The 16,235-nt window shown below is 44.9% G+C and overlaps 1 protein-coding gene across 1 annotated transcript; it reads left to right on the plus strand.

Moving 5' to 3' along the window:
- Nucleotides 1-14,323: 14,323 nt before the first annotated feature.
- On the plus strand, nucleotides 14,324-15,671 carry LOC129342898 (uncharacterized). Its single transcript, XM_054998857.1, has 2 exons — nucleotides 14,324-14,731; nucleotides 14,961-15,671. Exons 1-2 carry the CDS (start codon nucleotides 14,324-14,326, stop codon nucleotides 15,669-15,671), a joined length of 1,119 nt encoding a protein of 372 aa, XP_054854832.1.
- The last annotated feature ends 564 nt before the right edge of the window (nucleotides 15,672-16,235 follow it).

Here is a 16,235-nt window from a genome sequence, read left to right on the forward strand (position 1 = left end):
CAGTGACGAACCAAAAAATGAACCAAATGAACCAGCCTAAAAGTTCATGGCGGTTTGTCAGAAATGGGATCTGACAAACTGTAGTTTGCGAACCACAAACCGGCCTGGTTCGTGCTTAATTTTGGTTCGTATTTTGTTCGTGCCCATCTCTACTGATAACTATTGTTGAAACCATCAAGCTTAAGTAATAGTGTGAAACCTATATGCTTCTTGTAAAAATAAAAGTTTTTTTGTTTTTTTTGTTCATCCCAGGATATACGTTATTCCTATATATATCCCATTTTTATCCTCAGGGCCACATAGTCCCACGAAGGAGCCTTGGGCACATTATTAAAGGGGAAATGTAAATTAACTATTTTGGAATATAATTCCTGGTGGCAGCAATCTACCCAGAGGGTGTAAGAAGAGGGTTAAAAGGAAAGTCTAATTACACGACAGAAAGGAGGTTGTGTGACACACATCCCTTTGCCATAAAAAAGGAGGTCTCAAAGGAAGGTGGAATTAGGATCTAGGGACACACACCCTTCCATCAATTGGAGGATGAAAGCAACTTAGTGGGATAAATCTCAGGGTTCAGCTGGAAGATGCACGTGGCACTTGACTGCAGCATGTGGCACCCCACAGCGTGCCAAACAGGATCCCTCTCCCATTGTTTCAGCTCAGAATAAGCTGGTTCTTGGCTCAGAATAAGTCACAGGTTCTTGGCCTGTGGCTCTTAGGGTGGGCACCCTGTAAGGTTTTATTTATTTATGTCATTTTTATATATACTTTGTTGTGTTACCACTTTTGCTCTCAGGAGGAGGGTTGCCAGATCCCTCGGGGCCCACACTGAGGGAAGGGTAGTTGTGGGGGGAGCATGTGTGAGAGGGCCACAGCTCTCTTTGTCAGATGCATGTGACGAAGAGAGCTGTGGCTCTTGAAAGCTTATGCTACAATAAAGTGGGTTAGTCTTAAAGATGCTACTGGACTCTGCTATTTTGCAACTGCAGACTAACACAGCTAACTCCTCTGGATCTATGACCAAGTGTTTCTAGTTTGTTTTACTTGTGCTGAGCCTGCTCAAGCTGGTCCAAGGGATTCTGAAGTGCCGTCTTAAAGGAGTCTGGAATCGGGGAGCATTGAATCTCATCCTGTTCACACTGAACCATTTTTGTTCATTTGTTTTAAGTAATGACATTTGTTTTGTACTACCAAGACGTGTGACTGGGAGGTAACCCTTCTCATTTCAGGAGGCTTCAGGGTTTTGGTATGGGGCCTAGTGGAAGGGAGGCAAGGATGTCATCGACCCTTGGATCTGCTCCTTAGCTTAAACCAAGGGTCATACAAATCTTGGGATTTTGGAGTAAGCTAATGTTCTATTGACAGTTCTGAATTTACTGAGAGATTGTAACTTCTGCCTGACTCTCCCATTTTGCTTAAATACATAAGAGCTACATCATCACTAGAATGTCTTGGTGGTACAGGACTCTCAAATGGAACAGCCAGGGCTTTTTTTCAGCGGGAACGCGGTGGAACGGAGTTCCGGCACCTCTTGAAAATGGTCACATGGCCGGTGGCCCCGCCCCCTGATCTCCAGACAGAGACGAGTTTAGATCACCCTCCGCGCTGTGGCGGGGCCACCGGCCACATGACCATTTTTGCCGAGGGCGATTTAAACTTTAACCCGCCCCCCCCCTGTTCCAGCTGACCCAAAGTGACGTCATTGTGCGGTCCTGAGTTCCACCACCTTTTCCCCAGAAAAAAAACAAACCTCTAAAAAGCTGTGTTTACCACCCGCCTGAAAGCATACAATACCGATGGTGCTAAAAATTTGTGTTAAAATAAAAGGAACAGGTATTTTAAAAAAAAAACACAATACCGATGGTGTATTATAAAAATTTAAGAGTCATTTCCTGTTGCATAGCCAAATGAACCTGCTGCTCCTTAAATGACCCTCCTTTCTTGACACACCTTGAGGTCGGCTACTGCACAGCATCTGAAAATGCGTGGAGAGTTGAACGATCCTGATGGAAATGTTTGGCCGGAATCCAAGCTTGCCCTGTGAGAGTTTTTCTGCAGTTACCGGGAAGAATGGAAGTTAAGCTCTGAAGAGGGTCTGCAAAGACTGGAAGGAATTGCTTCAGTTATGTGTTTTTATTTATTTAAAACTTTTATTGTCTGCTTTTCCACTTTAGAGGAAGGCAGCGTACAATATAAAATAGAAACAAATATAAAAATTCATCACAAACACAGTTAAAAACTACCAATACATTAAGAAGTGGCTAAGCAAAAGTCATCTTCAGGAAACAGCTGTTTCCTGAAGATACAGAGTGAGGGGGGCAAATGAACTTTCCTGGGAGACTGTTCCATAATTGCGGTGTGGCCACTGAGAAGGCTGTCTCCTGCATACCCACCAACCACGCTTCTTTGGTTGACGGGGCAGTCAGGAGGGCATTTGAAGATGCTTCTGCACAAAATCAATCTGCTCAAATACCTTGGGCAGCATCCGGCAGCACGAGCACATGAGCCCAATGCTACTGGTATAAGAACTGTGGTTCTGTTGTAAATGCTGCACCCGCATATATACTGGCTCCTTTTCAATATGCTCAAGCTGCACCCATATCTAAATCCATCTCCTCCAGGCAGAACAAGTCTCCTGCTGATCAAGAAAAAAATAAACAGGAAAATTGCCAACTCCCATTCACCATAGTGAACCACAGCTAGGATCGTCTCCAGACTCCTCGATGACCGCTTGCCGGATGTGATTTTGATCATGTCCAGGCTAAGTAACAGCCCACCTTTTATTCCTACAATTCTTACAAAGGTCTACAAAAACCCAACATGATTCTTAATTATGGCTGTCCAAACCGCTGAAACATCTGTATTTTTCTTCCACACGAGGCAAATAGCAGTTCCCCAGGGCAGTATCAGTTTGGGGGTGGCCAAGGGACTACATTCACTAAATTCCCAGTGTTTCATTGAGTTGAATTGGAATGTAGGATTTTTCTTGCATTACAGATGCTAATTTTCTGTACTTTGCAACCCTGTTTTATCAAGCTAATTACAACATGTATTATAGCTAGCTTCCTGACACTCTAATTTAAAATACCCCTCCCACCCTCTGCCTGGATTATAAATATTCCTTCCTTTTTCCTCGTATTTGAAGGGAGCTTTGACTTTTGAAAGATCATACCTTGGAAATCTAGTTGGCCTTCAAGGTATTATTGGGCCCTGATCTTGCTCTTTCCTTAGTGGCTGCACTTATTCAGAACTCTGGTATAACTTGGCCTTCTCCACAAAATATTTGCATCTAAGATGAGTCCTTTTGCTGGTCCATGGTGAAAAATATTTATCCTCCTTGGCTGCTCCTATATAGAGCGGCAATTTACAAACTCTTGTAAATTTCACAAAGGTTCTCCATACCAGGTCCCCGGGATTTGTTCCAGAAGCAGGACTGTTTTTCACTGGGAATGTGGTGGAACGGAGTTCCGGCACCTCTTGAAAATGGTCACATGGCTGGTGGCCCCACCCCCTGATCTCCAGACAGAGGGGAGTTTAGATTGCCCTCCGCACCACTGCAATATCTAAAAGTATATTATCATTTCAGTGGGTAGTAGAGAACCTTTAAGCATGGCTTGGAGAACTGGTGTCCGATCAGTGATTGCAAAGCAACATTTCATCATTGAAGAGACCATACACTCTTGGCCAGCAAAAATTGTTTAGCAGATGAAACATAATAGGAGTGTGGTTGAGATTCTTCTACAAAAGAAAAAAAATCTACTCCACCTGGGAGGGAATACATTTTGTCATAGACCAAGTCCTCAGCCTCTCTGCAAACTGAGAACCTTAGGTGCTTGGGGGAAACCTGCAGAATTCTTACCGATTTTCTCGCGGACCTCCTCTCCAAACAATGGTTTGGGGGCTGGCATGGTGTTCTGCCACATATCCCAGTTAACAAAGCAGTGGCCCCATTAGTAGTGAGGGACTTCACAATCAGAAATATACCTGTGTCCAGGAAATTGGAGCCACTCTGTTTTATATAATGCTCTCTTGAATGAAATCTGGCTGTCAGATCTGTGGCTAAATAATAGTTGTATCCAGACTACCTTCTGCAATCAGACAAGAGTCCGTTGTTTTCAAAAGATTTACTGAAAAATGCAACCATTATAGTCCACGGGCCCAGATGCAATATCTGGGTTGGTACACGTGTATTGTTACGAATGAAAGGCAAAGAATACAGTACAAAGTATTAAGACTCAGTAGGCCCAGCCTCCCCCCATAGTTCTCAAAACAATCCCTTTGAAGCTGAGAAAGTGAAAGTTTCCCAGGACTGGAAAAGCTGTAGTCAAAACATTCCTCTGGAGAGAGATAGCTGCTAGGGAACATCTTGGCACCTGTGAAGAAAGCACTTAGAACACTAAAAGAATTAAAATGGAGTTTCTTTGGTTACATCATATAGGGAATCATTCTGAACCTGACACTGGCTATCAAGTCAGAGTTGACTTATGGTGACCCCTAGTGGGGTTTTCTCGGCAAGAGACTAACAGAGGTGATTTGCCATTGACTGCCTCTGCAACCCTGGTCTTCGTTGGAGGTCTCCCATCCAATTACTAACCAACACTGACCCTGTTTAGCTTCTGAGACCTGATGAGATCAGGCTCTCCTGGGCTACCCAGGTCTTAGTAATATATAAAAGCCAAGATAGATGGGCATTAAAATATGGAATACTGCTCTGTTGTACAGTTTCAGAAAACAATTTTCTTCATGAGTGAATCTGTAAGAAAAGCTCTCCCTTTCTTCTCTTAAGGCCTAGATGCCTACGTTTTGCTCTCTTGCTGCCTTGAAAATCCAGTCTTTTCTATACAGTCTTTGGTCTCATCCTTTTCATCCTTTTTCTTATCCCCATCTGAAATGCAGGCAAAATGCATGCAATTGCATTTGCTCTCCTTGGACGCGATCCATCAAGATCTGTTAAGTGCGGTACTTCCCTGCTGGGCAAGAAGTCTTCCCAAAATGCAAGAACCTCTTGTGCTCAGCGAAGAGTCCCTGCACCGGGGGAAATGCTACCATTAGTAGAACAGAACCATGGGATCCTTTACTCCGTCTCTTACTTCTGGATCTCCTTTCTTTCCCCTTCTACTTCCTACACTTTCAGGGGTGGATTGGCCATTAAGGCCACTAGGGATAGTCCCAGTGGGCGATGTCCTCCATGGAGGGGGGGGGGCTAGGCCAGGGTGGGCTGGGTCCTCTCCCTATTTCCGTTCCGCCCCCTCCATCAGGGTTGTGAAGCCAGGGGTGGGTGGCGGGGGCAAGGCCATTTCCAGGGACATTTTTGCCTCTTAGTCCACCCCTGTTTGTTTTCCCTGCCATTAAAATATAGACGGTAAATTCCTTGGGAGGTTTTTTCCCCTTTCCATTAATTAGGCTGTATGGATAGCCCAGGTGAGCCTGATCTCATCAGATCTCAGAAGCTAAGCAGGGTCAGCCTTGGTTAGTAATTGGATGGGAGACCTCCAGTGAAGACCAGGGCTGCAGAGGCAGGCAAACTACCTCTGTTAGTCTCTTGCCATGAAAACCCCACCAGGGGTCACCATAAGTAAGCTCTGACTTGAGGGTACTTTCTACCACACCACCAATTGGGCTGTATAACTACTAAGTAATAAGGATTATAATTTAATATAACATCTTGTTATTGTGCCATTATAGGACAACATTTTCTCTTTGCTCTCAAATCCTCCTGTAGAAACCAACTTGGCCTGGTCAGGGGTTGGGGTAGCATAATTTGTCAAGCTCAGCAGCTGGTAGCAAATATTTTGATCTCATTCTAACGCTAGAGAGCCAATTTGGTGTAGTGGTTAAGAGCGACAAGACTCTAATCTGGAGAATATGGTTTAATTCCCCACTCCTCTGCTTGAAGCCACCTGGGTGACCTTGGGTCAGTTGTAGCTCTCTCAGCCCCACCCACCTCACAGGGTGATTGTTGTGGGGATAATAACAACATACTTTATAAACCGCTCTGAGTGGGTGTTAAGTTATCCCGAAGGGTTTTTTTTAAATCAAATGTTATTATTATTAGTAGTAGTATTGTTATTGCCCATGAGGCATGAGGTGATGAGTACACATGAAGGAGACAGGAAAATCGCCATGTGCACGGCGTCTGTAGGAATCATCCTGCCACCTCAATCGTTGTGACTGTTCTCAGCCTTTGACCTCACATTATCTCTGGTTCCTGGTTCTTTCTGAAGTTACACACTAGGATGAATTCAGAAGGCAGACACATTAGGAGGACTTTGAGATCCACACAGGCAGTGCTATTTAATATATGCATGAGTAACTAGCCACAAATTTGAAGAGAGTGGAGACATGGGCCTCAAAAACCATGAGCTACAGGATATTTATTAGTATTTGTTGTTTATTAACAACGGGTCATTTCATAGAAAAAGAGCTGCAGGAACTCATTAGCATAAATCATTAGCAAATGCCAAGCCCCTTGATTGGGCCAAAATCGCCGGGATTTGGCTGCTGCCAGACAGGAGAGTGTTCCCCCACATGGCAGTGGCTCGATCAGGGTCATTTTGGCCCCAATTGAGGCCTAAACGGCCCAAAATGTCCAAAAGTCAGGTGGGTGGGACCATGTGACTTTTGGGGGAACTGTGGGAACTGTGTTCCGGCGTGTTCCCCCTGGAAATGATCCCTGATTGACAATATTTTTGTCCTGCTTTTCTGCCCCAGTAGGGCCCCCTAGGTGGCTAACGAATTAAAACGTACATATTAAAACCTCATTTTAAAAACTATTAAATCCAGCACACAAATATGTCATTAAAACAATTTAACACAAGAGCTTAAAATAAATGTGAAAGATACAAACAACCATTTTAACATTTTAGGGTTAGAGGAGGGATCGTTGTGGGAATGCCACAAGAAAAAAAAAGTCTTCACCCACTAGTGGAAGATTGCAACAGAAGGGGAGAGTCGAATCTCCCTGGGGAGAGAGTTCCAGAGAGTCTCTCTACACAAGGCGAGTTACGTGAGGATGCTCAAGTGAAGGGAGACACAGTGTTAGCTGGGAAGAGTAGTTAAATAGGCTCTGTCAATTTCACATCCCCTTTGGGGAGGCAAAGAGGAAACAAACTCTCTGAGGAGCGATCTTTGCTGGCTCTAGAGAGGTGAAACTGCCAGAACCTGTGACTCTGTCTTTTTAACTACCTTTCCCGGCTAACATTGCATCTCCCTTCACTTGAGTGTCTGCATGTAATTCATCTCATGTAGAGACCGGGCTTTTTTTCAGCTGGAACGTGGTGGAACAGAGTTCCGGCACCTCTTGAAAATGGTCACATGGCCAGTGGCCCCGCCCCCTGATCTCCAGACAGAGGGGAGTTGAGATTGCCCTCCGCGCCGCTGGTGCGGAGGGCAATCTAAACTCCCCTCTGTCTGGAGATCAGGGGGGTGGGGCCACTGGCCATGCGACCATTTTCACCGCGGGCGATTTAAACTTTAAAAAACTCCCCCCTTGTTCCAGCTGACCCAAAGTGACATCATTGTGCGGTCCTGAGTTCCACCACCTCTTTTCACAGAAAAAAAGCCCTGTGTAGAGAGACTCTGAGAAGGCCCTCTCCAGGTTTTCCACCTGCCTCTCAGGAGACGGGGGCACCCAAAGCAGGGCCTCGTCTGAGCTCAAGTTCCTTCCCAAATGATTTCAGGAACTAAAGTAACTTCGGGGGCGGGAAATTCATTCACAACCTTCCTTTTATCAGTAAGGGAATGCAACTTGTGAGGCACAGAAAGAAGGTCTCCTGTGCAAGTGCTGGACCTTCCCACTTTGATTAAGCTGGCTGGTTTCCTTGCAGCTCATCAAATGTAGCTCCACTCAACTGAGGGCCCGCTCCTTTGTTTGCCTTATATTCTGCCAGGTGGAGCTTTTGGCTTGTCTGGTTTTGAAGGACTGGAATAGAAGGAGGCGGTTGTTTCTATCAGAGTAGAGGCAAGTCAGCGTGCTTGGACACGGTGGGGGATGGGTGGCACTATGTTTCTCTTTGTATTGGAATTAGGGTTGCCAAGTCAACCCTAATTTGCAGTTCCGGCAGTTCCCCAAAGAGGTCACATGTCAGGTGGCCCTGCCCACCTGACTCTCGGCCATTTTGGGTCCGTTTCAGCCTGAATTGGATCGGGCCTCTGACGGGTGGTAGATCACTCTCCCACTCAGCAGCGGCCCGATCCTGACCATTTTGGGCCCCTTTTCAGCCATTTTCATCCCCTTTTCACCATTTTGGGCCCAATTTCGGCCCTGAATGGCCAGGACTGGGTCCAAAACAGACAGGATAGGTGATGTCAGGGGGTGTGGCACATGTAAATCAGCCATGCCAATGACACACTTCCGGTGATGTCAAGGAGTGTGGCATATGCTAATGAGTTATGCTAATGAGTCCCTCCAGCTCTTTTTCTACGAAATGACCCCTGGGTATCCCTAACTAGAAACAGAATGTGTATATATCTCCTTACCGAAGTCGGTACCACTGGTTGTTTGAAAACAAGAAGAGATACATACGACAAAATTAGTAAAAGGAAAAAGTAGCAGTGGTACTTTGGAAGGCATCAGATTGTTCGGGACCTCGTGCCGCATCTGTGTAAGGCTTTGGGAAATAATATACATTGCAGCCATCTAGTGGCAGAAAAAGTTAGGCAAGGAGCATCTAATATGCATGCTTGAGAGGCGTAAAATGATCTGCTTTATATTGATATCTGTGTAACTAATAAAGCTAAATTTTTAGCAATGGTTGTGACCGAGTTATTATGTTATTGGGCTGGATCTGCCTATCTTGACCTCAAGTGGTGGAAAGAATAGAGGTCCTCTCCATCCAGGAAGCGAAAAATAGAGCTAGCTGAAAAAGAGAGTTTCATGCTTGAAGGCCCGGAAAATCCACAACAACCATAGTTACAAAACAAGGTTGTTTCTGAGGAAGGAGAATAAACCAGCCTGCTGTTTATATGTTTAAAAAAGGAAAGGTTAAGAGGCCCATAGTGTGTAAACAATCCCCCTGGGCCCTGCACAGCCAGAGACACAGCTGCCAATGCTCTTATCGAGTTTTAAAGGTGTTATCAATGGAGCTGTAAGTCCTTGGAACGCAGCCAGCCAGGGATAATGGCAGAAGACGTAACTGTCGAGCTGACTTTCTTGCAAAATCAGCTGAGTATAGGCCTGTTGAGGTGAAGGAGACTAGGGGGCCAAGCTAGAAGTGATGAATTACACTTAAACGGCAACTGAACAGACTCACATGTATTCCTCCCTGCGAGTAGAGCGCAAATGAACAGGGAGGAATACACGTGAGTCTGTTCACTTGCTGTTCAAGTGTAATTCGTCACTTCTAGCTTAGCCCTGGGAAACCTGAAGACACTTGGGGCATTTTCACACTCTTGCTCAAATCTTTCTCCTCTAGTACTTAGTGCTTCTAATAATAAAATGAGTCAGCTGTGCCACTCATGAAAGCGGGTAAAGCTGGCCCTCTGCTGCCAGCGCGCTCAGCTCCCTCTGGCACCTGAGAGCATTTAGGGGAGCAATGGGAGCATGCAGGTGTGGGCGAGAGGGACAAGGTGCCTATCACTGCTGCCAGCTCTCTCTGACTGCCACCAGCGCAATCAGCTCCCTCACGCCACCATCCACAATCTTGGCTCCCTCTGGCTGCAGAGTGCTCTTAGGAGAGCAAGCGAAGCCAGCAGTGGCAAGAGGGAGCTGAAAAGACTAGATGAGACGCCTAGAGAAAGAACCTTCCCCTAAACTCTGAGTGTGGGCCAACATGATGAATGGCTCTGTAGGTACGATAGTTGGATATGCACTCAAAATGCAAGATTTTAAATGATGCCTGATCTGCTCATGATGATCCTGGGACATCAGTCGGCAATCCATTGCATGGTGACTGTGCACCAATTGCATGGATGCCAAAGCATTATCCAATTACACCTCATTTCAGTTATGCACAAATCATCACTGCAATCCTGTGGCGTGCTCGGCCTGAGACAAAATGAGCAGTTTTTGAATGCATCAGTTGTGAAGACTACAGTTCCACTAGTTTCCCCCTGTTGGGCCCTAACACCAGAAATAAGTCCAAGAACTGTTCCTGTGTGGATACAGCCCCAAATAGAAAAGAGTCCAGTAGCACCTTTAAGACTAACCAACCTTTATCAAATTACTTCAGTAGCTTCTGATTTATTCTTTTGCGCAGAGGTTGGCTGGTTTGTCCAATGTACCCAGAAACAGCCTGCTCCAAGACAAACCTAAAGGAACTAACAACAGAACACCACTGGTTGTCACCTACAGTTCCCAGCTCAAACCCATCCAACGTATCATCAGTGAGCTACAACGCATCCTGGAAAATGATACCTCTCTCTCAGAAGTCCTGGGTGGAAGACCTTTCCTTGCCTACAGACAGCCCCCCAATCTTAAACGACTTCTCACCTACAACCATAAATCGGCTAGTAGAGTCACCAACACAGGTACCAGACCCTGCAACAGACCCAGATGCCAGCTCTGCCCTCATACTTACCCAGGAAATACAATTACAGGACCCAATGGCGTCAACTACACTATCTCTGGCTCTTACAGCTGCTCATCCTCCAACGTGATATATGCCCTCATGTGCCAACAATGTCCATGTCGTCAGAATTTCGTTAGTGGGTCGGAACCAGGCCTTTTTGGCCTATGTTAGAAATAGAGATCCAGTTATAGTTTGGGAAAAAGAAATCTTCCAAAAGCTCTGTCCCTGCAGAATAAAGTTGCATTTCCTAGGAAGATCTCACCCTCTGTGACAGGGAATAGATGAGGGCATAAAAGTTGTTAATTGTTTGGGACCTTTTTGAGTCCTCTGGCCTTTTTTCATATAAATCACCAAAAGAGCGAAGGTAAACAGCAAACAGCTTATCTCTGGGGAGAACAGGATATCCTATGACTAGTGTAGTGTGAACATTCCTTTGCAAATTACAAATGCATATCAAAGATGCAGTCTATCACAGAGGTAAAGGATGTGTAGACTTGTGTTTACACGAAAGACCCTCAACGGAACTGTCTTTCAAGAACAAAGACAATGTAATTGATTAGGATGTTAATGATGCAAGTCTTTGATATCTCCCTATAAAGGAGGGACGAACCAGATACTCGGGGACCCTTCTCTTGTTAGAGGGTAGGGACCTCACTGGTCCCTGCTCTCTGCAATGGAGGGGTCTCAAGGATCCTTGATTGGGGGAGGGAAAGATATCTTAATTGTTTTGTATTATTGTTACGTCTAACTAATGATTTTGTACTCTGTATCTATCTCTGTAGTGTTCTAGTGTTCAGCAGAGGTGAGGCCCTGAACTGGTGCCTCGTTTCTCTGCTTGTATTCTCCTTTGCCTTTTTAAATAAAAACTTCCAGTCTTGCTTAAGACCTTTTTGCAGCTGGCACATTAATCTTAACAGAGACATCAGTTTAGTACTAGGGAAAGATCAATTGAGGTTGCACTCTTTACATGCCTACGGAAAGAGGCAAACCCAAGCAACTGGTGGACTAGTCCCCGGTTGCAGAGCAACAATTTACACAACAGTGGGTTAGGTGGGTAATAAATCACTAGAAATTGCTTATGGGCAGGCTACAACCACTCAGTTACTGAGAAAACAGTAGCAACGTAACCCATTAGCCATTCAAGTTTAGCATCTCCTATTTAAACAGGCCCACCCAGCTCTTACAGCAAGGAGGTCCTTTATATTGAATTTCCCCCCCTATAATGTGTGCCTGACACAAAGTCACCCTGTCAGCCTCAACTGCATTTGAACCCACAGGCATCACCGCATTGGCTAAACAGCAGCTCAGCAAACAAAATGGCTGACATGGAGGCTGAAACACTAGTCACAAAATACAAAGAAGCTCCAAGCCAAGCATCTTTCGGTGGAGGCAGATGTTCCCAGCAAGGCAGATACAAAAGTGATGCCTCCCGAAAGTGTCTGAAGCACCTCTTGCTTCAGTGAGGTGGAGCAAAGACAGGATTGGTTCTTTACTGGAAGAAAGCAGCCATCACATGTTGGTGTGTGTGTGTGTCACTGTTTTAAGTCCTAGCCCAGCCAGCACCTAACCTCATTGCAAGGGCGAGTGAGATTTACAGATCGGCATTCGGCAAAGTATTTCAATCATTTCAGTGAATGGAATCATACCCCACACACCCATCCCAAGGCCCCTTGATTTTTCTAGAGACATCGTTTAACTGCTTCACCCCCAATACCCGTCTATTTCACAGGTGGGCTAAAATTACTCTTAAAACAGCTCATTTAAGAGTGTTAAGCCCCAGGAAGGGGGCTGTAAGGACTGCTGTGTGGTAAGTTAAGTTAAACTACTGTGTGAAAAGCAGTATTTTATCATCGCCATCTGAAGAGAAGCTGTATCGTATAAAGTTGTTTTTAATGTTTTTTGTATTTAATGTTATTTTTATACTGTTTTAATGTTTTTTGGTAAACTGTTTTATCTGTTTTTAACTGTATTTATGTAAACTGAAATGTTGTACTCCGCCCTGAGCCCGCCTGGTGGGGAGGCTGGACTAAAAAAATCCAATATAATAAATAAAATAAATAAGTTAGGCTAGTTAAATGGCCAGATAGTTGGTGTGCAAGGAGCCAATTCACAGGCTTTTAACTCATACTGTTAAATGTCTGATGAGAGAAGTAAGATAAACACAACAGTCAGGAAAAGAGTGGAAATCTTTTAATTCCATATAGTTTGTCAATAGTTGACACTGACATTAAAGTTTAGGTATAAGCAATCAAGGAGAGAGAAGATAGTTGTGTTGTCACATATTTTGAATATATGTTTCTGTTGTAGTTTAAATGTAGCACTTTGTATTCTGTACTTTCTATTGTCCTATTTCTCTTTTCAAATAAACTTTATTTTTTAAAAATTCTATATAGCTCGCATTAGCTTTAAGCTCAACTGCAAAACGTTAGTCCAAAAGCTTCTTTGTAGACAGATCTGACTCCTGAAGAGCTTCTGAAATCCTAAGGAAAAAACAAATATGTATTAATTTAGTAATCATTTGCCATTATCTGCACCCCCCAGATCAGAATATGCTGAAAGCTCAAGCAGAATACAAATTAAAGAGTATATATGCTTGTTCTGCAAGATTCACCAAAGTGAGAATCATTAATAGCTTATTGTGTTCAAATTTTGAAAAATAAGAAGGCCTGCAGTCTTAAGTTTTATGGAAATTTACAGCTTGTTGATGTAGTCATGGCTACCGTACCAGATGGGTTAAAAGGGAGCTACAGATTCACGGAGGACAGGACTATCAATGACTACTAGGCGAGATGACTAAAGAGACTAGGTGAGATGACTAAAAAAAAGTTAACCTCCGAGTACCAGCACCAGGGGACAACTCTGGCTTCAGATGCAGGACTAGAGAGGCCATTGGCCTAAGCCAGCAGGGCCCTTGAGTTGCTGCCCCTAGCTGACCAGCGCTACCTACTGGATGGAAAAGTCACCGCCCCATCCTGTTATTCTCCCCGTTTCCTGGAAAGCTACGGTGCAAAACTCAAGAAACCCTACAAACCAATCTGAGCTCATTCATCCCTTTCAAGCAGCCACCCTTTGAACTCAGCTAGGGGTGCCCTTTCTTAGCGTGAAGTTAGCAAATATAGGGAGAAAATCTGGCTCAAAGGTTTTACCCATTGGGAATTTCCTCCTTCACACGCTGCCTTGTCTCAGCCCCATATCCGCAGGATTCATCCAGCAGTCACCGGCCGTCGTCACACGGGCGTTTATTCCGTCGAATTTCCAGTATGTGGCGCTATGGTTCCTATCGGCGCCATGATGCAATCTTTTGTCAAATACCGTCTCCTCCCGCTTCGAGCTGTTCACACCGTAGCGCTCTGTGCCGTCATTTTGAACGGGCACAGAAAAAACTCCTCCCCCCCCTTTTTTTAAAATTTTTTTTCCGCTTTATTGCGTTATAACGACATTACATCGTTATAACCAAACGTTAGCCCAACCCCAAAACAGCAGGATAGGTGGGCCAAGTTTTCCCGCCCTGGAAGCAGCTTGGACATTGGCTAAGATTGTTTTTCTTCCTAATTTGAACATCCATAAATATACTCTTGTTCTGAGAAAAACCCCTGTCTGACGTGATCCCCATCGCCGAAGACTCAACCATGGCTCCACCGAGTGAACTTGTAGTTCTGGTGGCCCAACTGGTTGTTTTGATGCTTCAGAGCACGTTCACTCTGTGCCATGCACACCTGCGATCCCTCCGTCGGAGGCGAAGGGCAGCGGAAAGACTTTTTCGGTCCTCTGGAAAACCGACCCCATCTGTCATTAACGGAGGAAAGGGAAGAAGAATGAGGAACCGCGCAAGGTGGCATTCCCTGGCCAGCCTGAAGGCACCACGAAGATTTTGGGTTCGAGAGCGCAGTCGGGACTGGTGGGAAAGGATCGTGCTCACCACCTGGGATGATGATCAGTGGCTGGAATGTTTCAGAATGGACAGGGCAACCTTCAATGGCATAGTCAGCGTCCTCCGCAACAGACTGGAACGGCAGCACACAAATATGAGGGAAGCTGTGTCTGTGGAGCATCGTGTGGCTGTGACCATTTGGTTTTTGGCCACCGGTGCCTGTTACCGCGTGGCAGGTGATCAGTTCGGGTTGGGAGCCTCGACAGTCGCAACCATTGTTTTGGAGGTCTGCAAAGCAATCGAGGTCGAACTGCTTTCCAAGACGGTTTGCCTGTCTTCAGAGGTCGGCAAGGTACGTTCCCCCCTCCCTTTTAAATTTTTTTGTTTGTTTTTATTTCGTTATAACACCACATCTCTATGTCAAAAAAAACAATGTACTGTTGGAGACTTCCATAAATATTGGCTATTTTTACGGCAATTTCTTTGCTTACTGATAATAGGATCGATTTTAGTTTTTGGGGGCCATGCTTGACATTCACCTTTTTCGTACAGGCTATAATAACCAATTGATTTCTTTTCAGATAATGGATGGGTTCGCTGCTCTGGGCTTCCCGCACTGCATTGGGGCCATTGACGGGACCCACATTCCGATCTGTGCGCCTGGTGGGAGCCCAGAACAATATGGAAACCGGAAAAACTTTTCCTCCATGCTACTGCAAGGAACAGTTGACCATACCGGCAGATTCCTGGACGTTGAAATCGGCTGGAGTGGAAAGAACCATGACGCTTTTGTGTTTAAAAATTCCAATATATGCGCAGCCATGGACAATGGAAGTTTTGTGCCTGGAAACCCGACTTTGAACTTGAATGGGGTTTCCGTGCCGCCCATTATACTTTCTGATGGAGCTTATCCCATGCGCCCATGGCTGATGAAGCCCTATGGGAAGCTGGCCATCACACGAAGAGAGCAGAACTTCGACTCCTGCCTCTCTCGAGCCAGAAATCAGGTGGAAAAGAGTTTCGGACGTTTGAAGGGACGCTGGCAATGTTTGCTCTATAGAATGAAGGCAAGGGAGGAAAATCTAGTTACAATTATAACATCCTGTGTTATCCTCCACAACATTTGCGAGGCACGGGAGCAGCGGTTCCCAGGCGATCTGAGAGATCCTTCGCCAATCATGTTGCCAGAGGAGGGTGTGGATTCTCTTGACTGCAACAAAACTTTGCTTGAGGGGGGAAAGTTGGTCAGGGATGCACTGGCTGCATTTATGGAATCTCAGATGAGGCGCTAGTGGAAAATAATAGAGTGCCTTCATTTGAGCAAGTTTCATTGGGTGTTAATTTGCCTCGTTGCTTTACTTTGCAAGATGATGATTTTTCATGTCTTTTTTTCTGTTACAATAATAAAAAGAAATCTTTGAAAAAATTTTCCCTGCTTAATTAGTTTTTCCCAATAAGACACTTAAGAATATTTTGGATGTGGGATTCTTGGTTTGTGGTGAGGGAAGGATCCACTGAAAATAAATCTGTTTTGCAGGCTTGGGGGCCATTTGATATCAGGCTGTCTGCACAAGACTGTATATTGCTTTTATTGCCAAGTGGTGGATTAGAGGCGATTCCTCCATTCCATCATCTATTGAAAATTTAAAGGGAGACGTTTTCTTGGTTTTTTTTCTTTTACAGATTGTCCAATTCTGGAGAGGTCATGTTTTCATGACAGTGCATCAAAGGACGAGCATGGCAGGGTCCCTCAACCTTTGCTTTAAATTAAAAAGTTTTATTACATTGGAAAGTTACTTTGCTGGGTCGTTATAACGACAAATGTAGATAGGGGCAAGCAAAAAATATGTATGGCA

Source organism: Eublepharis macularius, chromosome 15 (genome assembly GCF_028583425.1).
Source record: "Eublepharis macularius isolate TG4126 chromosome 15, MPM_Emac_v1.0, whole genome shotgun sequence".
Lineage (NCBI taxonomy): Eukaryota > Metazoa > Chordata > Lepidosauria > Squamata > Eublepharidae > Eublepharis > Eublepharis macularius.